At 34.0% G+C, this 24528-nt stretch overlaps 1 protein-coding gene and 1 long non-coding RNA gene across 2 annotated transcripts; both read right to left on the reverse strand.

Annotated features, from left to right (window-relative positions):
- Positions 1 to 1247: 1247 nt before the first annotated feature.
- Positions 1248 to 7012, reverse strand: LOC110890823 (transcription factor bHLH91). The gene is made up of 4 exons (XM_022138470.2): positions 6129 to 7012; positions 5319 to 5753; positions 4572 to 4673; positions 1248 to 1456 (listed from the first exon to the last, which is right to left on the reverse strand). Exons 1-3 carry the CDS (start codon positions 6825 to 6827, stop codon positions 4572 to 4574), a joined length of 1236 nt encoding a protein of 411 aa, XP_021994162.1. The 5' UTR covers positions 6828 to 7012; the 3' UTR covers positions 1248 to 1456.
- A 9753-nt stretch (positions 7013 to 16765) lies between these two features.
- On the reverse strand, positions 16766 to 18534 carry LOC110890821. Its single transcript, XR_002564794.1, has 3 exons — positions 17720 to 18534; positions 17358 to 17537; positions 16766 to 16896 (listed from the first exon to the last, which is right to left on the reverse strand). It is a non-coding gene; the product is annotated as an uncharacterized LOC110890821 (long non-coding RNA).
- Between the last annotated feature and the right edge of the window lie 5994 nt (positions 18535 to 24528).

Here is a 24528-nt window from a genome sequence, read left to right on the forward strand (position 1 = left end):
TAAGCCCAAACCAGTTACAATGTTATATGTTAAAAAACTCGAGTTTGTTTTTTATTTGCATTTGATGGGGATATATTAAGCACACAAATGCTCTTTCAAAACACCTTCAGCAAAAAGCTAAAGATTTAATAGAAGTGGCCAATTTGATAAATGATACAAAACGAGAATTAAATGCTTTAAGGCCAAATGGGTTTGAGCCGATGTTGGAAAAAGTGACTTTCTTTTGTAAAAAATACAACACTACAATGTTGGACATGACGGAAAATTATGGTAATCCAAGAAACCGAAAGAATGTCTTTACAAATCGACATCATTTTGAAGTTGACATGTTTAATGAGGTTTTGGACATGCGGATTCAAGAATTAGGAAATCGATTTAGTGAGGTAACAACTAATTTGATAAAAAAATATGTCGTGTTTAAATCCTTGTAACGGTTTTTCTAAGTTTGTCCCATCGAAGATATTGGCGTTTGCTAAGATGTACCCGGATTATTTTACTACACAAGAAATATGGACTCTTTTGGGTGATATTGAGTTATTTCGTCACACTATAAGCGATGATAATTTTGCAAACTTGAATGTAATAAATGATCTTGCGAGTGTTATGGTTGAAACGGGAACGTATAGTTCTTCTCCTTCAGTTTATCGGGTAGTGAAGCTAGCTTTGCTTTTAGCGGTTGCAACCGCAACCGTTGAAAGATGTTTTTCGAAATTGAAGCTTGTCAAGACGGATTTATGCAATCGAATGGGCCCGAAATTTTTGAACAACGCTATGATTTGTGCGGTCGAAAAGGATTTTTTACATGAAGTAAAAGACGACGATGTGATGGAACGATTTCAAATTTTGAAAAACAGAAGAGAACAAATCTATTAGGTATTTGTTTTACTTTATTTATTTATTGTCGTTTTTTTAATATTGTATGATTGTAAGGTGAATTTTTTTTTTTTGGATACCCCTGAGTTAAGGTTCTAGTTCCGCCACTGATTGATTTCTACATGATCAACGTATATTTTGAGCAAGGCGTTAACTTAAAAAGATCCGATGAGATGAGGTAAAGATAGTAAGAATACGAAATTGACATGTATTATCTATTTAACTTAAGATCTTAAAAGAGTAACATCTTTTTAAAAGAAAGGGTAACAAAAAATTTGACATTATGAAATTTCCATTTTCATTTTCATGACAGCACTTTAGTGTCCAATTTTTTTTTTTCATATGTGTATATATCAGTTTTAAATGTCACCAAATAAAAGATAAATCCCAAAATATATATTATGTAGATAAACATTTTGTCATTGTCCAAAATACCCTTGCATTTATTGTCTAATAGCTAATTAGTAGTGTTGTAGTAACTTCCTTATGTTGTTAATTAATAAAACTAAACCAAATTCCCTAGAACCTTGCCTTGCCTCCACTGATGCCATCTTGTTCCACAACTTGAAGGTCAATTTCGTCACTGCAATAATAATAACAACCCCAAATTAGCTATTAAAATTCCTGGAGTTCTTAATTTGAATTGTATTTCCAATAAATAATAATAAAAATAATTATTACATACTTAAGAATCATTATAAACTGTTTTATTCACTATTTAAAACCCATTAAATAGCAATAGAATATATTTCTTTGTTAGTAAATACACTATAATAAAAGTTCTGCAAATAATATATTTATATGATAATACATGTATTAACTAGTGATTATAAATTTTAATGATTGAAGGATTCATATTATTCACTATTAATAATAGTTAATATACGTGTATTTAACAAGAAATAAAGTTTTGACACTGACCCAAAAAAATAATTTAATAGTTTCAAATTATAGCCATGTTGTACAATCCAAATAACAAATATAAATCAATATAAACTAGTATTAAACTAGTATTAAGTACCCTCGCGTTGCGGCGGGGGCATAAAATTTGACACGGTTTTACGAACGTTTTTAACCTATTAAATATTTTATTAATATTTTGTTTCGGTTTACCCCTACACTTCCTTTACTTAAAACTTATTTTTTACGTGCATATTTTATGTACGGGTAGGTATAAATATGATTTGTTCTACATTCTGACGTAAACTTTATTTATAGACGAGTCAGGTCAAATATAATACGTTTTCGTTTAAAGAAACCATTTTTACGTGCATATTTTTATATACGTCTTGTTATAAATTCAAGTTGTTCTACGTTTCGACGTGTATATAAATTTATAATGTTTTCACTTTGCCTTTTTGTCTAAAGTGTACAAAACACCATTAAAGCATCAAGTACAATCACATTAAGCCTACTTATGTTACAAATTAATAGTTATACTTTTTGTCTAAATTGTACAAAACATCATTCAAGCATGAAATACAATCTCATTAAGCCTACATATGTTACAAATTAATAGTTATATAATATAATATAATATAATATAATATAATATAATATAATATAATATAATATAATATAATATAATATAATATAATATAATATAATATAATATAATATAATATAATATAATATAATATAATATAATATAATATAATATAATATAATATAATATAATATAATATAATATAATATAATATAATATAATATATAATATTTAAGTCTACGACAAAGCAAATACAAAAAGCAACATAGATATTTAAGCCCACAAGGCCATGTTAATAGTTAAGTTGTTTAGGCCCAAAATTAAATTATTTAAGTCTTCAAAAAATATGAATCATACAAAGGAACTATTTTTTCAAAGAAAAGTTGAAGAATCATCTTCTAAAACTTACAAATATATTAACTTGACCCAACCTGACTCAAACTGAACCGAAAAAGTTAATATATAGTGATAGTCAATCCATCCCTAAAATTTCCGACCCCCATAAAAAAATATAAATAAACCTTGGTAAACCACTGACTGTATTAAACATTCATCGGTTAATAAAATAGTTATTAAATCTATAGTAGTATACACACTAAAACAGGAAAAACAAACAACACACACATGTATGTGTCGTTGCATTGATCAAATAAAGGGGTCTCAATGTACGCCAAGTTAACAAGTAATGGTAAATGCATAACTCAGTAATGTTTAAAACTAAAATAAAAATTAGAGATAAACATAGCAATTGACAAAACTCTTATGTTTCTAGGAAATAAAAAGGTGAACAAATGGCAAGTAAATTTTAGTATTTGTTTGACGTTTACAACATGATTTTGCAGATGTTGAGTTGGTTATACGGATGGCTTATGGAAAATCAGTTGTACCTTGGGGATTTTTTTACCTAATTAACCGGTAGTTACCGCCTACGGACACTTGCATACTATTGTACTTTTTCAAGGAATCCGTACTTTATTTACAAGTCATGAAGATGGTCAAAACATCTTGAAATATGGTAGTTGTAGACTCTTCTACATCACAATATCATATTATTGAACACTTTTGGAGAGTGAGTGGAGATTAAACAATTAGTTTCTTTTGTACCTTACTTTTTTTTTCTTTTTAAGGTATTCACATTTTATAATTTTATTCTTTCATCAAACAAACGAATATTTATAATTTTATTCTAAGGATACTGCTAGGTAAAATATTCATGTATATTATTGTTGAAAATATTTTGATTTCTTATTTATTTGTATCATAAGTTATGATTGGGCAAAACATGTATAGACATATCGTATGTTGATCACTTTTACATAATTCATTAAGTTAGAGGTTCAAGACTATAAATGAGTAAAACATTTAACGACTCGTTTATAGTTTATGGGAGTAGTCTTAAACGAACAGTTCATGAATATAAACAAAAAATATTTAACTGAACATATTTGAATAACCATAAATTAACATGATTGAATAAACATAAAGAAACACAAATGAACGTAATTGAACAAATATAAGCAAACACAATTTAACATTAGCGAACACAAAAAGACAAGTCTAATATATTTTAGTTCATTCAAAAACACATCTAAATTAAGGTTCATAGATACTAAGATTAAGTAGCGTTTAATATAAATATTAAGTAAGTGATTAATTACGATATAAGAAAATTTTTAAAATTTCATTTTTTATTACTAGAAAACTCAATTACTAATTAGTTATATTTATATAAGTAGTTAGGAAACCTAATATTTATATAAATATAACTATTTATGTATTTACTAAAATTTAAATGAACGTTCACGACCATAAATGAGTGAACACAAGGTATGTTCATGTTTGTTCGTTTATTAAATAAACGAGTATAGACGAACTTCCCGACGAACAAGTTCATGAACCGTTTATGAACGTTCGGTTCGTTTACAGGCCTAACGGGGAGAGAGTCAAGAGTGCAACACATAACCGATATTATAGAGATTCAAAGGTTTGCGCCCAAATATCACATCCTAGTAATTTTGTAGAAAAATCGTTCTTTGATCGTGGTTTTATTTCTTAGCATGGCATGCATTATTAGTTGTACGATGTAAATATTATTACATAGTTATCAGTTAGTTACGAAAATACTTGTACTTTCCAAGAAAATAAATAGCATGAAACAGTTTTAATGGGTTGTACGTTATGCAAATAAGTGTTGTACGTTCATAGTAGTTACCTAATACCCAGTAGCTACTGGGATACTTGCATAGTGTCTGTCCACCACCTCAAGCAGCTTATTCGCTATGGCACTTGCATAAACAGATGACCCTTCACAAATCTGCATCCATATAGACATTCAAAATTACAAAAATATATATATATATATATGTGTATATATATATTTTTTTTATAAAAAAATCAACATTATAAAAGTCCAATATACTTTTTCACCCAAATTAATTTGGTTTAATAAAATTTATTAGCTTATAAAAAAATCGAAAAACTATACTACATTTTTTAATGTTAAAGCCTCTAACCTCGAGTTTGTGGACTTTAATATATCAAATTTAGTTTTGTGATCTTTTCATGTATATTTTACAATTTAGAAATTTGAGTAAAATGCGAAAATGGTCCTGAGTTTAGGCCACTTTTCCTATATTAGTCCAAAAATGAAACCTTTTTAATTTGGGTCTATGAGGTTTCAAATTTGATGCCACTTTCATCCAAAATGCAAACTGAGAATTTTTTGTTAAACTCCACCTCGACAAAAAAAGGTGGAGGTTAACAAAAAATTTTACCCAGTTTGTCTTTTGGATGAAAATGGCATCAACATTGAAACCTCATAGACCCAGATTCAAAAGGTTTCATTTTTTTTGGACTAAATTGACAAAAGTGACCTAAACTTAGTGACCAATTTGGCATTTTACTCGAGAAATTGTAATATACCAAAATTATGTATATTTTTTTCAATAAATACATGTACCTTGGTATTAAACAGGTAACTATAGAAATCACCAATTAGCCCACCAGCAACATGATGAAGATCCAACTGAAGTTCATCAAGAACTTTAGCAACAAGTAACAAACAGTTGATCCTCTTTTGTTGAACCAATTTGATGTTAACTTCATCATTAATGATTCGAACATCGACCTCAGTGTTCTTCGACTTCCTTTGAAGCCAAGAACTCCTCAATGCGGAAGTCGAATTTCCATTATACCCTTGTCGGTCATCACCACCGCCATTCGGCCTAGTGTTGATGCTCTCGACATCTAATGTCGAATCATCTTCGATTTTGTGCTTCTTCATCCTTCCTCGGTTACATCTTTTTCGTTCCACAAGAATTGTGAGTTCCTCCACTGTTCGTTTGAGCTCGTTTATGTATTCTATTGCATCTCCTACAACCGATGCTCGATCCGCCTTTATTCATGATCAAACCCAACTTGTATTAGATATCAAAAAATATATAGGGAACGGTACCCTGGTAAAATTTTATTAATAAAAATTTTAATGAACACAAATTTTATTAATAAAAATTTTAATGAACACAAAATTTTAGGCAATTAGCTCACCCCAGAACATTTCTCCTCGGTAAAGTTTTATAAGTTTAAAAATTTAATGAATACAAAATTTTAGACAATTAGCCCACCTCGAAACATTTCCACACGTTAAAGTTTAATCCTTATATAATTTGCCCTGGTGATTGGAATGAATTTAGAAAAAAAGAAAAAAAAATTAGACAATTAGCCCACCCAAAACATTTTCTAATGATAAAAGTTGTTGTATCATACATACCTTAGTGGGATTTGGGACCAAATTCTTCAAAGCATCAAATTTGTCATTCAATTGTTGTCTTCTATGTTTTTCAGTAGCAAAATGTTTTGTATCTTTACCATCTCTTCCTTTTCCAACAATATCTCTACTAAACTTCAAAATCCCATCCCCTTCATTATACAATTGATGATCTCTCTCCATATCCATCTCACCCAAAATCAAGCCGCCACCCGTCAAATTATACCCGTTGGGCAACGAATGAAGCAGTTCTCTAAAGAAGGGCGGTTGTGGAGGAAGGTTTAATGGTAGTAAAGGATCGTACGATGATGTTTGATCGATGTTGGTCGGGTTTGAAAATGAGATTGATGAGTTTGAGCATCTTGGTAGTTGGAATAAGTTTAGGAGATCAGGTGGGGTGGGGTTGGGAGTTAGTAAAGACATGTTTGGGATACAAGTGTTGTCGTTTTCGACTTGAAGTTGATTGTGCCAGTTGAGATCATGCATGATTTGGTTGTGGTGGTGGTCCATTTCCATGTTCATGAGATGGTAATCTGTTGATGGTTGTTGTTGTTCAATTGAGGGGAAGTTGGGTGGTTGATGGAAGGTGTGGAGATGTGTTTGTGATAAGTTTGTTGTGTCATCTTGATGGTCTATTAGGGAGTCTAGTTGAGTTGGATCATAACAAGCACTTCCTTCATACATTTCTGGATTCACCAACATGTTTCTTGTTTGTTTCAATTTGGAAATTTTGTTGTGGGTTGAGAAAGGGGGGGATTTGGGATGAGAGGAGGTAGGAAAGGGAGAATGAATATGAAGGAGGAGAAGTAGGTTGGGAGTAGGGGAATTGAAGCAAAGAAAAGGGCAAGCAAGGAAGGGAAGTTTGTTACTGGGTGTTTCTAGTGGGCCCCACTATATATCTCTCTCTAACAAAATATCATACTCTTATTAAAATATATATGTTATATATATATAGTCGCGTTTAAGATAGAACTATATTGTTATAGAATCGTGTTAACGATTTATATGTATTGATAAAAAGATGTTAACCAGTGTTTCATCAGATGTATAATAGAGAAAGAGATGTGGTTATGAGAATGCATAACCGTCTTATGTGTTTACATCTAAAACATTATAGTTTTTAACTCAAAAGCTGGTTATGTATTGAATATATGTGCAATACATTTATGTAACACAACAAAAATTATTATGTATTGAACGTGTCATATATTTATGTGTATTATATGGGTGGGTGCAATTGATATTGATAATTAATCAATATTCAAAAACCATATTATTAATTTGTATTCACCAATGTTATTCAAAAACCATATTATTAGTTCGTATTCACCAATGTTGAATCGTTAAGGCTATAATGTAACTACCATGGGAGCGCATGAAGAGTTAAATGTCATTTTAGTTCCTGTAATTTGGACTATTTTAACAGTCTAGTCCAAAGGTTTTATTTTTCACCTGTGAGTCCAAAAAGGTTTCATCGTTGCCATTTTAATCCACTGGGTTAACTTCATCCATTTTTCTGTTAACGAGAAGGGCAATTCGGTCATTTTATATGTAATTCTGTTAACTAGAAGGACAATTCGACCATATAAAATGACCGAATTGCCCTTCTCGTTAACAGAAATAATAGATAATGTTAACCCATTAGACTAAAATGACAATGGTGAAATCTTTTTGGACCCACAGGCGAAAAATGATACCTTTAGACTAAACTGACAAAATGACCAAAACCACAAAGAGTAAAATGAGATTTAACTCGCGCATGAATTATAACTTTTGTATTTGTAGTTTGTGGTTTACTTTAATATATACGACTATAATTTCAGATTTAATTTAATATGTATGATTTTAATTTTTTGAACAGTGTCAATATTTTAGCATGTAGCTTAATATGATTTTTTAAGATCCGGTATACTTATACATTCTCTTCCCGAGTCTCATTTAGAATATGGGGTATGGGGCGAGCGGCGAGGGTTGGAGCGTGGGTTGGTTGAAAACGCTCAAGCCACCACCTCGGGTGGCATTGGGTTTGGGCGTGGCCCAAGGGGCGGGAGTTTAAGGCCAGGCGTGGGGCATGCTAGCAATCCTATGTGGCCGGCTCCTATTCGCTTGTTGGCTAGGTCATAGCGGGACACATTTAAAATTCAAATTATAACAGTTTGGCCAAGCCAAGCGGTTCACCCTCCCAACAGTCAACATCGCTATATATAACCCCCAACCCCACCGGCTGTCCACCGCTACCTCAACCCAAACACACTTGATCGAACCTGCTACCCACACACACTTGATCGATGGCCTCTTGGACACACGAGGAAGAGCTAGCTCTTGTCACGAGCGTCGTTGACGCAATGAAGGGCCGCCAACTCGGGGAGACCCGTTACTGGCCGGAAGCTTTTTAGGCTTTTTTTTATTTTGTAATCTTTTTTTTTTGTAGAATTTTGTAATAATGTTTAGGAAATTTTAATAAAATTGTAGGCTTTTTTTTTTTTTAAATTGTTGTGTGTATTTTTTAATTTTAGATTTTTATTTTTTATTTTTATACATATGGCCATGCCACGCCGGGCTAGCCACGCCCCGCCATACCCCACGGACACGTCACTCGGCAGCGGGGGGCTCGAACTCCACGTGTCAACTCATGCCCCAAACTCCCGCCCCACCATACCCTACGGTCTTAACAGGGGGATGGGAGGGAAAATAGATGAAAATATGAAAAACCATGTTCCCGAGTTTCATTTAATATGGGGAGGGGAGGGAAAAGGGAAGAAAATATGACCATATATTCATCCTCCCAAATTGGAGAGATTATGAGAGAAAATTTTCCTTCCCCTCACCTGTTAAATGAGACTCGGGAACATAACGGGTCGAGAGAATGCGATTTTTTTATGATATTTTAACAACAAGAAAGAGGAAAAACGGCGGACACATTTTTTTAGCAAGACGAGGGTTTAAGCCATCACTATGATGATGAAGACGAAGATGACCATGACGACAATACATAGTTTACCATATATGATTTATAGACGATCATGAGTAGAGTGGTACACAAGTCGCGTCATGGCGTTTTCCGATTGGACACCTAGACACGTTATTATTTTTGGTTTCCACTGATTTTGATGTGTGTATAAGAGAATAAATTGAAGGGTTTAAACCCAAATGAGATGCTGGTCCGCTAGTAGAGGCTCGCGGTCTGTCTTTCTGATTTTTTTTTTCAATAAAGTATTTTGAATGTATTGGTGAAATTGTAATCAGATAACTTTAAAAAACTCGATAATAAGTGTGTATATTGCTATAAAAAGTATATTCAAAACCTAGGTAGACCAGAGCAAAGACTTGTGCTTTATAGAATGGTAACCATTACAACATTTAGTTGAGTAGACCAGAGCAAAGACTTATGCTTTATAGAATGGTAACCATTACAACATTTAGTTGAAACAACACAATTATTTTTGAAATAGTGTGTGAGTTGCTAGATAAAATGGTTGACGATTATTCGATTATCGTAAGTAATGACTCTATTAGCATAAAAAGCCATCAACGGTGTCACACCCGCTCATAGGTGGGAAGCGTGAGGTGTGATCGTGATCAGTTCTCATTGCACACGATATAAGTAAACATGCTAACTGAATAAAACAAACCAAGCATGCCATTGTCATGAATAAATTCAAACGTCACAACACAAAAATTTAGTAGATTGTTTACAATCTTCCAAATGTAATATTTCATGAAAAGTATTTTCAACAAAATATAGTTTTAAAGATCAAGGCTTTGGCTACTATATGTCCACAAAGAAGCGGTATGTAGTGGGCAAACCCTCCAAAAGTTGGCATCTTTCTTGGTTTCCTGGTTCTTGTGTCCCCTTTCTTTTCCACGCAAAGTCCCACTAATTTCCTGAACTACATGTAAATTGAAAAGTCAACATAAATTTGGTGAATTCATGTGTTTTGTTTGTATCAAATGAATCTTTAAAACATTTAAAATGTATTTGTATGAAAATCTGGTATGTAAAGCGTCTATGAAATCGTTGATCATTAATGTTTTACAAGGACATTAATATGACATTAATATGTGTGCCGACATAGGAAGTAACCAACCCTTGACGATTTTTGTGTCAATTACCATCGACTGGGACACAAAAGCACTCCAACGGTCTCATAGACCAAAAGTGGGGATCGTCAAAACCCAACAGATCTACTTCTTTCGTTCCTCAATCTGTATATGTGATTAAAGGCTACTTATCTTTTAACCTTTTATACACTTTAACTTGAATTATTTGGTGTGAATGATTTAAACTCTTGGAACTGTTGATTTTGGTTGCATTTCGTAAATTAAAGATGTTTCGAAGATCAAAAGTTTTCAAAAATAGTTTATTTTTATACAAAGATTCGTATTATATTGTAACATCTTATTTTCGTGTATAAATTACACATCGTTTAAATGTTCTGAAGGGTTCTATTTACATTGAAAGATTTTTAAATTGATTTTAGTATGATCAAACATGTCTACAAGGGTATGCGACACTTGAATAGATTAAAGATGTTGGAAATTATAGTATTACTAGGTTAAAACCCTTACACGGGTTAAATAAATAAAATTTTATATACAAAGTAATAAAAAGTTACATTTTTAAAAATCGTTTATTGCATGGGTTGAACAAACACATATATTACACATGTTGAATAAATATATTGTAATCAGTTAATACATATAGTCGTTTGGGTTGGTAAAATACCCAGGCCCGACATGTATACATGAAACCCGAAACACCCGGGACGGGTATACCCAATACTCGACGGGTATTAGGCTGAGTATGGGATTAGGAAAAAGCAATATTCCGCGGGTACGGGTTAGGTGATATCCGATATATAAATGTAATATTTTCAATCCGACGGGGAATTTATTTTTTTAGGAAAAAATAAGGATGAAAAAAACACCAAAAAGTGATATGTGTCCCAAAAAAAATTAATGAGGAAATGTTTTTAAAAATAGGAAACAATAATTTAATGTTAATTTAATAATATTGACTTGTTTTTTTTTTACCTATTTGTGATATTATAAATTTACCATTAATTTTAAAATTATTTTATTCATCTTATATTAATACTAGGTTATAACCCTGAGTATTACACGGGTTGAGAAAAACGAAGATTTAACAACTATAAAACGATATTTTAATACACTTTTCTGATATCCGCACAAAATTTTGTTTTATGTATAATCAAAACTTGTGATGTTTGTCAAGTTTATAAATATAAAAACATTTGAACCATCGATTAGAAGATAAACTGTATCATCGACTTTCTAACGACGTGAACCCAAGTTTTATTTAAATAACAGTGGTCTTAATTTATTAGTTCTAAAAATATTGTTGAAATGTTTAGATTAGGCATATAGCAATTAGCCAATTAGATAAACTTATAGCTACAAAATAATATTTAAATTAATTAGATAAGTATAAATTATCGGTGATTATTAAGTTAGGGTGAGAGGGGCACTCCCCTCTTAGGGGAGTCCCCTCTCTTACACACACCCAATCAGGTTATGCCACGTCAACTCCCCTCTTAAACTCCCCTCACACCCTCAATTTGATGGCGGCACTCCTCTCTTGGGGGGAATTGTTTTTTTATTCAAAAAAAAAAAGAAAATAATTGATTGGTTGAAAATGAGGGTGGCCCACCATCTCCTCTCTCTTTCATGCGGTGAACATACACAGAGCTTGGTCCCTGATTTGCCTCACCGCAGGGATGGCGACGGTGTTCCCTAGCGGGGACTTGGGTCACCGCATGGGGTCACCGAGAGTGCCCCGTATACCCTTATATAACTTTAAAATTTAAACATATAGACTCGAGTTGCATCTTAAAAAGATGGTTGTTTTTGGATAAATTTATTAGTATGATAAATGTAGTTATTATTCTTCTTGTATTTTTAGTATATTAAATAAATAAATTATTTGTTAAGCAAGAAAATCGTTCCCTTCCCCCTCGTTATGAAAATGATCGATATTTGTTTCAATTATTAAGATATAATTTCTAATCTAGTAATTAATATAAAGAAGAAAATTGTTCCCTCCACCCTGGCTATGAAAATGCTCGATATTTGTTTTAATTATTAAGATATAATTTCTAACCTAGTAATTAATATAAATAAATAATAAGATAATTTATGGAGCTTTATTCGTAATTTCTTAACATCTGAGCCCCCAACGTCTTTTTTTCTAACCCTTTTAGCCCCTAACACTAACCCCATCCATTAAATGTTAGGGGCTAAAAGGGTTAGAAAAAAGACGTTAGGGGCCAAAAAGATTAGAAAAAAAAAGACGTTGAGGGCTCAGATGTTAAAAATTCTTTTTGGGCTAAAAGAGTAAAAGTGCTATAACCACAGGGGGCAAAATCGTAATTTAATCTATTAGTTAAATAAATAATATTATAAATGAGAAGGAGATTAAACTAAATAATAATTATTGATAAAAATTAAAATAAATAATATTTAGTAGGAGAATTATCTATAATTAATTAGAAAAGATTAAACTAAAATAATACTTATCTATAAAACATGGCCTAATATGATAACAAGTGTCCCAAAATGGTTTCTTTTATTATATAGTATAGATTTGGAAGGTGGTATTTATTTTAGGATAAGACTAAGGAGCAAATGAGCAATTGTGGCTAAAACATATTGATTACATAAACCTAATCCAAAAGCTATGAAACTAGAGGTATTGATATATGAATTAAAAGGGGTAAAAAACGGTTAAATGTTCACATTTTTAGTCGAAATTGAATGTGTGTGAAGGATGATAATCGAAGATAAAATTCAAGGTAGCGTTTGGTATGAAGGAATGGAATGTGGAATGGAATGGATCATTCTAATGGAATGAAAAGAAACATATTTGGTTATCATGTAGTAATGGAATTGAGCATTACAAAGGAATGTAACTCCTTCCAAATATAATAATTTTCATTCCTTGGTATGTAGGTGTTTTTTTTCCATTCCTTCAAGGAATGGAAAGAAATATGTTATTATTATTATTCATACTAATATTAATATATATCAAAAATCTATTATTAATTTTTTATCCTTAATTTATTATTATTATTATTATTATTATTGAGGCAATTTTATTTTTGTCGTTTTTAATACAGTTGTGTTTCGTTACTTCATCTTTTTTTGTTTATCAAATTGTACAAAGTAATGATTCATTCTATTCATGTATGAGTAACCAAACATCACAATGGAATGGAATGATCCATTTCATTCCGTGGTCCATTCCATTAGCTCGTTCATTCCATTCTCTCATCTATTCTATTACCCCATACCAAACAGACCCCAAGTGTTTAGAAGTATTCTTGATACATGAGTGAAGGATAATGATTGGTAAGTGAAATCTAACTTAATAGCTTATGTTGATGAGGTGGAGATGAAATCATGAACAAAATTATGGTGGATTGTACGTACATGTGATATCTAAGGCTATTTGTTGTGGAATAGCGTAGCGTCACTATATCAAATCAGCATGGGGGCGTTAAACACCGTACCTGGGTGCCAAGGGCATCCCCATCATTCCATTAACGGGCGTTAGGTGAATGGGAGATGGGGTCCACTCCATTTAGCCAATCATGTCTTTTTCTTTTCTTATTTTGTTTTTTTTTTCCTTTTATTTTACATTTATAAACAGAAGAAATAACCTTTTTCGCAAGATTCTTTTATTTTATTATAAACAGAAGAAATAACCTTTCTCGCAAGAGTAAATATGTTCTAATGTAGTGGATAAATGGCAACCTTGTATATATAATAAACTAATAGTTGAAAAAAAAAACTAATAGTTGAATTTTATAATTACGTAAACTAAGATCATACGGTGTGGGCATAGAAATCTAGCGTGGAGGTCAGTCCACACCCACAAAACCACACCGTGCTTGGCATTTTCTATGGCGTCGTGTAGGGGGCGGGGGGACTCTTCACTGTAGGCCCCATCGGCCATCCCAACCCCCTTTAGTTATAAGTTATTTCCCCAGTCGACCCCTTCAATCACCATTGGTTCTTTTCCGACCCCTTCATTCACAAGTTTTTCTTTCCTCGGCCCCCTTAAATAGCCATTCCCCCATCCACCCCCACCCCTTCGATCGACCTTTGTTTCCTCCACTGACCCCCTTAAATCAACGACTATTGGGTAGCAACAGACGTTATTCATTTCTAGAGCTGTGCAACCCCCTTTGACCACGTGGCTTATTTTAAAACCAACTAGCATCGATAAATCAACGGATGACCGGAAACTCTCGATCAAATGGCATCTAGTTATAATTAACACAAGATGGAAACTATTATTTATGCTGTAATTTATCACATGTTTTAGTTTTGTATGGGTTAGAGAAGTTTAGAATGTTTATTTAGGTATTAGAATTTACTAACACGTCACCATTCAATGTATAAGTCTTTTGTATTTTGGTGTTCATTTCATAGTGTAAAACATTTGAGTTTTAATATATGTAATTATGGCCCATTTAGTGTATAACATTTGAGTTTAAGTTTATTTATATTATTATATGTAATTATGGCCCATTTTATTTTTCTCTTAAAAAAAGAGCTTCAATATATTTATGGATATATGAAATTCTCTCTTAAGTATATGTAAAAAAACTTAAATATGTAAACATGATCCATTAAAAGTAATAGTTTTGAATTATAAAAAGTGATGGATATAGTTGGAATCACACAAATTGCAATTATTCCAACAAGTATGTTAGTTGGAGAGGTGCAAATTTGATTACTGTTTCGTAAGTGTAATTTCATGCAGACTGACCCACCCCAACTACCATCTTGATCATGAACCTTATAATTTACAACAGAAAAGCTGAATTATAAATATTAATATCCTTACATAAATATTTAATTTGTACTTATTTAACTAAAGTTAACTACATATTGAACTTATTTTAAAAGTCTCTCTCCCAAGAATATTCTCACCTAAATGAGTAACTTGAAAAATATGAACCAATGATCATGTTTGGCTCAATGGTTCAAATCAGTTAACATTATTGTTGTAACTGAAAAGAAAAATAAAAAAAGTCAAGTGTTGCATATATGAAGTGAATGGTATAATGAGAAAAAATTTATAGAAAAACCTTTCATGTGTTTTCATTTACCAAAACTCATCAAAAACTTTTATAATAAGCTACGAAACTATCGAGGGTTTCTTAATACACTACAAAACATTCACAAAACTTGTATCAAAAGCAATGATTTCACATCCTAATGCAACGTAATAGATATCATAGGCACCATCAACTTAACTCGAAGGGGCGAGATTTGACACAAAATTTAACGAAGTTTCACTAAATCTACAACCTCTACAAATCAAGGCAGTACTCACTCCAAGCCGAGAGTGGGTGGACGCACCCCTTGAAAGAATAAATTTTAGTGTTATTTTTTCGTCGGAAATTTCGACCGCACCCCTTGAAAATTTTCACCCGCACCCCTTGAAATTTTTCAACCGTCTCACTTAGAAAAAAAATCAAACACTGATTATTATTTTATATATAAGTATATAACACAATTTATATAATTATTCTTTAACCACTTATTAACTTAACTAGGTTTATAGCACGCGCGCGTTGCGGCGCATTAAACCGAATCGCTGCACGCGTTGCGGCGTGCTAAACTGAATCGTGCTTCGTTTGATAATGTATAGGTGCTCGTGAGACGCCTGTGTGAGAACTGTTGAATATGGGTTGCATCATAATTCACATTGTTGCTTAAGTTTCTTTATTAAACTGATGTATCATCCAAAATTGTTAACTTGGGATGAAACATAATTAACCTTATGTTGTTAGTAGTTAAAAGAAAATTATAAGAGTTGTTCATGTTAATGATATGCTAGAAATGAGGTAAAACATAGAAACAGTTGTGTCATACGATCAGACAAAAAAAGTGTTGAGATCTTTGAACTGGTGTCACAGTGGATACAAAGCAACAGTCGGTGTACAAAGACTATAGTTGATTTTGCCATGCCCTAATTAATCTAAGCTAAACAACTATAAAAAAACAACTGGGAAACCCCAATGTGAAAAATGAAAAAAGGGGGAAACAGATAACGTAAGGAAAAGAGAAAATTAATCTCATCTTCATGCTTGAGATAGCATGACCGTGAACATATTTGGTTTCGAACCCATGTATGTACACGTCTCCACCTTCATCAAATCGTAGGCGTAGCCATGACTACCCAACACCACCGTATCAACACCCAGCTTCTCCGCCACATTGCAGATCACATCCCTCGGAACATCGATATCAACTCTCGTCTCTACCTTCACCTACACAAAACAACCCAATTCACCAACGTCATCCATTAGATTGATGTTTGTTATTGAAATTCAATATTTTTGGGAAAAAAAGTGTTATTCCCAGATTTTATTGTTTTCTATATCGGACAAGCTTTCTTCTGACCAAAAAAATTCCTAAGATTGACTCATTACCGAACCAAACCTATACGTAAAACCGAAAAAATCAAAAAACCAAATATCGCTTTTAGTTCGACCTGAGCCAAAAAAAATAAATAAATAAACGACCCATGCACACCCTAAAATTCCCAATTTACCATCATCAACTAATATAAACTAATCTAGCACAAAAGTATAAACTTGCCTCTTGATCAAACAGTAGCCATGACTACCCAACACCCATCCACACCATTGCATTTGCCGTTATAACCATAATAATCAATTCTTTAAAGAGTAGCTTTAAGTGAGGAGCAATCGAATCCATCACATTCATCTTCAACCTGTCAAGATGGTTGATTAGATATTTAAAAAAAGACATGTTTAACAACAACGAACCAAAAACTAATATATCAGATTGAATGCACAATGGCTAGAATGCTGGTTGATCCTCTATAACATTAAGCGTGTTGCAGGACCCTACCGATGTCTGACTCAACAGTTGACCCAGGAGATATGGTGGCATGGTAAGCGGTGGAGGCTGAGGAAACCCCACGTGTCTTGTGTTAAATACCTGAAATGTCCTAGGGTTGCTCGCGCAACGCGCAAATCTGGTTTAATTGTGACTCAAACTAAACTGTGGCACAGATTTAACCAAGAATTCAAAGTGTAAAGTGGCTCAGATTTACATCATAGCCAGTGACAATTAGACTAATGCATACAAATCAAGGAAATCAAAACCGTCTGTTGGGGTGCATAGACACATCTTAAAAAAATAACAGCAAAACAAAGCAAAAATACACACCCAAGCAAAAATCGAGTTTTCTGTGGCTCAGAGCTTTCAAAAATCAGGGCTGCAAGACGGGTTGCAGGTCAAAACTCACCATCCATCATCCTTGCCACGCCATCCTCAACAATTTTTGAAAAAAGAATTTGAACTCATCACAGCCAATCGGAAAAACCCATGATCAGGCAATCTCAATCTCTGTAATTATGAAACAACCAAGAAAAACCCTAAATCATTGTTTAAATAATCAACACCCAAAAAAACAAATAAATCCCACCTCCACCAAACATACCTCAATTCTTAATTTCCCATTGGCACCAGACCCTAAATTGGCAAAAAAAAAACTGGCGTGAAGAGTTTGGAGGAGGCAAGGAACATACCTCTGTTGGTACTTAAATCACTTGTACCAGAGAAAAGAGAAGAAAGTCTGAACCAAGTCGACCAAAGCTGGTCTAAGGTGGGTGGTCAGCGACACTCCATTCGCTGTTAAACGTGACAACGATACACAGATCGACCACCATCGCCACCATCCATCGTCGTCTGAACCAGAGACCTTCATCACTGACCGACGGCCGGAACGTCAGGACAAAGGCGGCGGCGGGCGGCGGATCTGTGTTCATTGGCATTCCGTCGTCCTTTGAAACCTTTTAACGACAGGACACAGACGGCGGCGGGGCGGTGGATTTGATCGGCTTTCCTGTCTTTCTCTTTTGCCAAATGAAGAAGATAAACAGGGGTGTGCTGGTGGAGACCTTTTTTATTGCCCTCATATACTGTTTTGTACTGTTCATTGCGTCCACCGGAGTTCGGGTTCCTGGTTCATCAGCGGATCTCCATGATGGCGCCGGTGACCCACCATCTCCTCCGCCGTGTACGGCGGAACCCTAACAAACGTCACCGTGTTCAATATCTAGATCCACCATCATCGCCGTTGCTAAACACCTGAACCCTAATGTCAATTGAATCCACCATCATTTGGACCGTTTAACCACCGTTGCTGCCGCCGGAGGCCTGCCAGAAGCCTACTCCGTCTCTCTCTCTAGCAGACCCTCCCTTTCCTCAGCTTCTTTCTCTCCTCTGGAATCTGGATTCTGAAAGTGTAGGGGTGGAGAGCTGTGTTTTGGTGTTATGAGATCGTGGCCTCCAAAAAAAAGGGAAGTGGAAAGAGAGGAATCGAACCGGCGGTTTTTGTGTTATAAAAGATTATACCAACCACTTTACCAAAATGCCCAAATGTATTAAATGATGAAATAAAACTATATATATACAATGATGTAATGGAGTAGTTAGTGTTCAAAGTTACTATTCATTGGCTTTGTTTTTTAATATATAAATACTAGTATTTTCACCCGTCGCACGTTGCGGCGGCGTCGAAAGTTAAAGTAACTCGAATTTATCCACTCGTTTCCGAACAAAATTTACATCACAACACAGACCAACTGAAAATGCACATAAAACTAAGCATGAAAACGTATTATATTTGACTTGGCTCAAAAAAATTGCGTCGAACATAAATCAACTTAGATTTGTACCGAAACGTACTTAAAAATAAGCACGTAAAATAGTATTTTTTTAAGTTAAAAATTAAAATATGGTACCACGCGTTGCAACGCCGTCAAAACGTAAGGTAACTCGAATTTATACTGCCTACTTGTATCCCTACAAAATTTATATCAAAACGTAGACCAACTGAAATTGAACACAAAAATAAGCACGTAAAACTTGAGAGGATTAAAATGACATTTTACAAAGTTTTTATAATGCCGATGGGGTGCAAGTGTCGATGCTGAAAGTAGAGGTACATAAAAGGAAAAAAAATATTGTATATAAAAATAAGCAAATCACTAAGGGACATTTTATGCGACAATAAAAAGACCATGTCATGGCGATATATTCAAATGTTATGGAAAAATTATTGGTTTAGTTCGTTACAGCATCGACACTAACCTACTTATGACGGTACATATGGAATTTAGAAAAACATTACGCTATGTCAAAACAAAAAGAAAAAAACGATAAAAGGGAAAACATTATTTAAGTTGAGATGCTAAGTATATCATTACCAAAGTTGATGGACTGTATGATAAAATTATTAAATATCAGGGGGTGTAAATGAAAAATATATCTAAAAAAATGAAAAAAAAAAAGAAGACAACTTAGATGGCATTCTTAAGCTAATCAAAATTTTAAATAATGATTCTGTAGATAAATTTTGAATATAAAAAACAAAACAAAAATATAAAACTTAATCTATAGATAAACGTGATTTTATATATTTTGAATATAAAAAAACAAAACAAAACAAATATATATATATATATAAAATTTAAATAAAAAAATTGGATTGTAGAAGGTATTGCCATGTGGCATTAATTGGAGTTCTTTATTAGAATTTTGATATATAATATATAATTGTTTTTTAATATATATATAATATATATATAATATAATTACTTAACCTAATCAAAGGTCAATCTACAATCTATTTTTATTAACCCAAGTCCAAACCCAACCCAAAGAAATTTGAACTAAATAAAATATCCGAAACTCATCCACCCATTCCAATTCCAACTCTAAATTTTGCAAAAAAAAAAAAAAAAAATGAAAGAAAACAACTCCCAATGACTTGATGTCACTGCTCACTGCTGGACGACTTTTTTTTTGCTGGAAAAACCAAAATTCGGGCGAGACTGACCCATATTACGCCAGAATTCCAATATTGAACTAGTATGATTTCTTTATTGATTTTTTTTGTTTTATGTGATGATTAGGAGAAATATAGACATAAAAGCGTTTGATCTTTTTATGTTTTTTGATATTTTTTCGGTTGTTCTAGACTTGTAGTTAAATGATTTTGTTGTTTTATTTATAGCTTTGTTTGTTTATATGATTAGTTACAAGTAATCAACATTTAATACTAGGGTTTGAATGTTTGAAAATAAAATTGAAAATTATGGACTATGGTTGATCATGACTGTTTATTTTTTTTAAGTGTTTAGTGTTATTCTATGAACTTATGGAGCGATTTATATGTGATAGTAACCATGAGTAAGAATGTAATGAACCTATGAAGTGTTTAGTGTCTCTAGATGATGATTTCAAAAAATGAAAACCTGTAGGGCACAATTTTAAATACGTTTTTAATGATGTTTGACGTGTTTTTGATGATTATATAAATTTTTGTTTAATGTTCTTTTGTCTTACATGACCCGATCTGCTATGAACCGATTTTTTATATAGTCAGGGGCCTAAAATCTTTAAAAATATTCCGCACCCAGCAAAAAATTACTGGGTCCTCCAGTGCTACAAACTACAAATTGTACAAATAAAGTTGATCTCTAGATGACATCATTTATTGTTTGTCATTTGTGTATGCATGAATTTACATTATTCTTACAATTAACTAACTTTGTTAATTCTACGATTTTTTTCTGCTAATGCAGCACTTTCATGTCAAAGGGAAGTTTGGTATGGGAGTCGGTTCATCATTTATAACTTTGGTGCCGAAGACAGGGATCCTACGGGATTAGTCGATTACCGTCCTATAAATCTCATTGGTGTTATTAGCATGGTGGTTTCCAAGGTTTTGGCGAACAGATTGAGACGCATTATGGGTAAGGTTGTTTCTGACAGTCAGTCGGCATTCTTAGGTGGGAGATATATCTTGGACGGACCTCTTATGATTAACGAGGTTTTGTCTTGGGCTAGACGGGTTGATAAGGAGATCTTTCTGTTCAAGATAGATTTCGAAAAAGCATATGATAACGTGAACTGGGATTTCTTGATATCTATGTTAGAATAAATGGGGTTTCCGGTTTTGTGGTGTAAATGGGTCAAAGGAGTTTTGGAGTAGACGAGATCATCGGTGCTTGTTAACGGCCCGCTGACTTTTGAGTTCAATTGTTAGAAAGGCATTAGACAAGGTGATCCTGCGTCTCCTTTTTTGTTTCTTGTTGTCATGGAAGCTCTTTCCAGGATGATAAAGAAGGCGTGTTCGGTTGGAGCTTTCGATGGTGTTCGTTTACCTAACCAAGGGCCGGTATTGTCCCATCTATTAGACGCAGACGATGCAATGATTATGGGAGAATGGTCGGATTTTAACTTTGATAATTTAAAGCGAATTCTTCGTATTTTTTACTTATGTTCGGGCCTAAAGATAAATCTCCATAAATCGGTGGTATATAGGGTTGGGGTTATGGATGAAGTGGCGAATTTGAAAGCTAGGTTGTTGGGTTATAAAGCAGGCGCTTTGCCTTTTGTATATTTGGGCATCAAGGTTGGGGCGAACATGAATAGAGTTAATAATTGGGAGCCGGTTATAGATATATTTCGGAACCGATTATCGAGGTGGAAAGCTGAATCTCTATCCATAGGAGGCAGAGTTATTCTTATCAAATCGGTGCTCGAAAGTCTTCCAACGTATTATTTTTCATTGTTTAAAGCTCCGGTGGCGGTGGTGGATAAATTGGAATCTCTTGTAACAACCCGCACGTTCGTGCGTTGTTACTACTCGTTATACTCGTTACGCCTAGCATCAGAGATTCGGATCATAATGTAGCTATATCGCATACATCGCTATTTCGCAGTATTTTTGCATATTACGCATACATTATCGCTATAACACATCGCATCACACACACTAACGCTAACGATGATGTTGAGTGAGGACCTATTCTACCCTCCTCGATAGCCGTGATGCGTCGTAGAGAACGCATATTCGAAACAAAACTCGGTTATTGTATCGCAACTTTGCAATATGGATATTTATACGACCCTATGTGACTAATTATAATAAATATATGAATATAGGTATGAAAATGTGTAACCAAACTATTGCGACGCTTAACGAACAAAACGAAACATCAAAACGCCATTCGCCGGAGACCACCGATCGAGTGACCACTCGATCGGGTGGCCATCTGATCGAGTTGCCACCCGATCGGATTGCCACCCGATCGGACAGCCCCCCGATCGAACGACCATCCAATCCATGGCACTCCATCACCCTTTCTCCTCTTCACCTATAAATAGCCCTTGTTACATCATTGTTCAAGTGATGTGACAGCTCTCACTCGACCAACACGCTTTTGGGGCTTTTCCTCTCGATTCCTCGCGATTCTTGTAATTTTCAACTCAAATCTTGTACTTCTTTGATCTACACACACTTCTTCATCTTTTTCACCTTTGAATCTTAACTTTTAACCATGAAGTCAATGGATTTGAGGTGTTCTAGGATGATGTCATCATGGAGTTCTTATGAACTTCAAATGTTGGCCTCATTCCACCAAGAATAACTCAGATCTGAAGGATATCCACATGATTTCACTATGATTTCGCATAGATCTAGACACCCTCAATGATAAAAGGATTGAAAGAAACTTTTTCAACTTTCTTTCAACTCTTTTACACTCAATGCACTCAAAACCGATGGAATCAGAGCTCGTTCTGATCTTCTACTCATTCTAAGTGAAGTGTTGGTTCCAGATTTTATTCTGTCTAAAGAGACAACCGATTTCGGGTTAAGCATGAACAACCGTTACGGACAGTTAACTGATCGGACCAGGGTGATTCCTGTTCACTCGGATGACTTGGTTCATGATGGAGTTTCTGTTGTTTAGCACGTTATCACATCGTCTCGATCAAAACCGCAAACTTTCAAAGCAATCAAGTGTCAAGACGATCAAGGCAGTTGGAACGGAATGTCGTCCGATCGGATTACCACCCGATCGGATTGCCACCCGATCAGATAGCCATCCGATCGGCTTGCACTTGGTTCCACACTTAAACTATTTAATTCAACTTTTCAAGTTCTGAACGTCGAACGGATTGCCGTCCGATCGGATTGCCACCCGATCGAATGACCACCCGACCCTGTGATGTTTTGAACTTCATCCCTTAAACAATTTTCAACATATTCATACATAGCTAGTTCCAAAAGGATTGCCACCCGATCGAATTACAATCCGATCGAATGACAAACTGCTGTGAACTTGTGCTCACTAAGTCTCCTACTAATTGGATCGTCACCCGAGTAGAGATACTTCTCTGTTTTTGAAATGCTACAACGAAAACTTCAAAGGGCAACCATCATTCACAAACACATCCTCACCAAGCAATGTGGCAATCCAATCGAATGGCCATCGGATCGGATGACCATCCGAACGGATTGCCCCCCGATCGAGTGGCCATCCGGTCGGGTTGCCATCCGATCGGATTACCATCCGACACTTGGTTCACTGCCACCGTTTAGCGCACTACTCAACGCCTACGCTATCAATTTGTAATCAGGCTAATCTCAGACACGCTCCCTTCAATCCAACAAAGTCGTGTTTACTTGCTGAACACCGACTGTGAGTATACTCGAACACTTTTTATCACATTTTGGGTGTAACTGTAAGACCCGTCTCTATTAATCAATATTATAATATTAAACACGCATTTTATACGAAAATGCAAGCTTACAAAAACTTTTCCATGTTAAACTTCTTACATAATTTAAAACATTCCAAAATATAATTTCAAGTGTTTACAATATCCACTTTTTAAACTAGAACAAACTAAGATCGTTGCGGAAGCTTCGAGACATGTGTTCGGTTCTCCTTTCTTGCTTGATCCTCATCCGGAGTTCCATAAGACATTGCTAAAATCAAAACCAACATAAAAGTTAGTTTTGACAGTTTCACAACAAGTTATAAACATATTTCCATCCAATTCATTCATCCATTATTCAAAATTCTTGTTTCCTTCGAATTCAAATTTTCGGTTCTTAAACCGAATTATTTGACATGTTATGGGTATTTATGTCAAAACTATAATTTTATCAACTCTTATTAAAAAACAAAAAAAACTCTTATTTCCTCCAACCATAATCCATATTATGGTTGGTACATGTACCCTTCACGAGAGTATCATTCCTTGTGCGTACCTGGCACGGGTCAACATTGACTCGTTTTTAATACATTGCATTACCTTTCGCCAACCTTGGCAAAACAAGCTCATACTTTCCGCTTGCCTGTATTTGTAACACTTAACAATACATAATATTACCAATCATCATTTATATTATTATACAACTTCTGACCAAGTATTGAGTCAAAACTAAGTATTTAAGATCCGAAACAATTTCTGCAAGTACGGACCTGCTTGCTGTCAACAACTATTTTGTTGACAAAACGTCCGCGGAAACCAC

The sequence above is a fragment of the Helianthus annuus genome, chromosome 11 (genome assembly GCF_002127325.2).
Source record: "Helianthus annuus cultivar XRQ/B chromosome 11, HanXRQr2.0-SUNRISE, whole genome shotgun sequence".
NCBI classification, from domain to species: Eukaryota; Viridiplantae; Streptophyta; class Magnoliopsida; order Asterales; family Asteraceae; genus Helianthus; species Helianthus annuus.

Excerpts from the sequence above, each read along its gene's own strand:
- LOC110890823 (XM_022138470.2), bottom strand. The coding sequence starts at position 6,827 with ATGTTGGTGAATCCAGAAATGTATGAAGGAAGTGCTTGTTATGATCCA. Across the intron at positions 5,754-6,128 it reads TGGTCCCAAATCCCACTAAG|GCGGATCGAGCATCGGTTGT; the intron begins GTATGTATGATA and ends TCATGAATAAAG. Across the intron at positions 4,674-5,318 it reads GTTACCTGTTTAATACCAAG|ATTTGTGAAGGGTCATCTGT; the intron begins GTACATGTATTT and ends ATATGGATGCAG.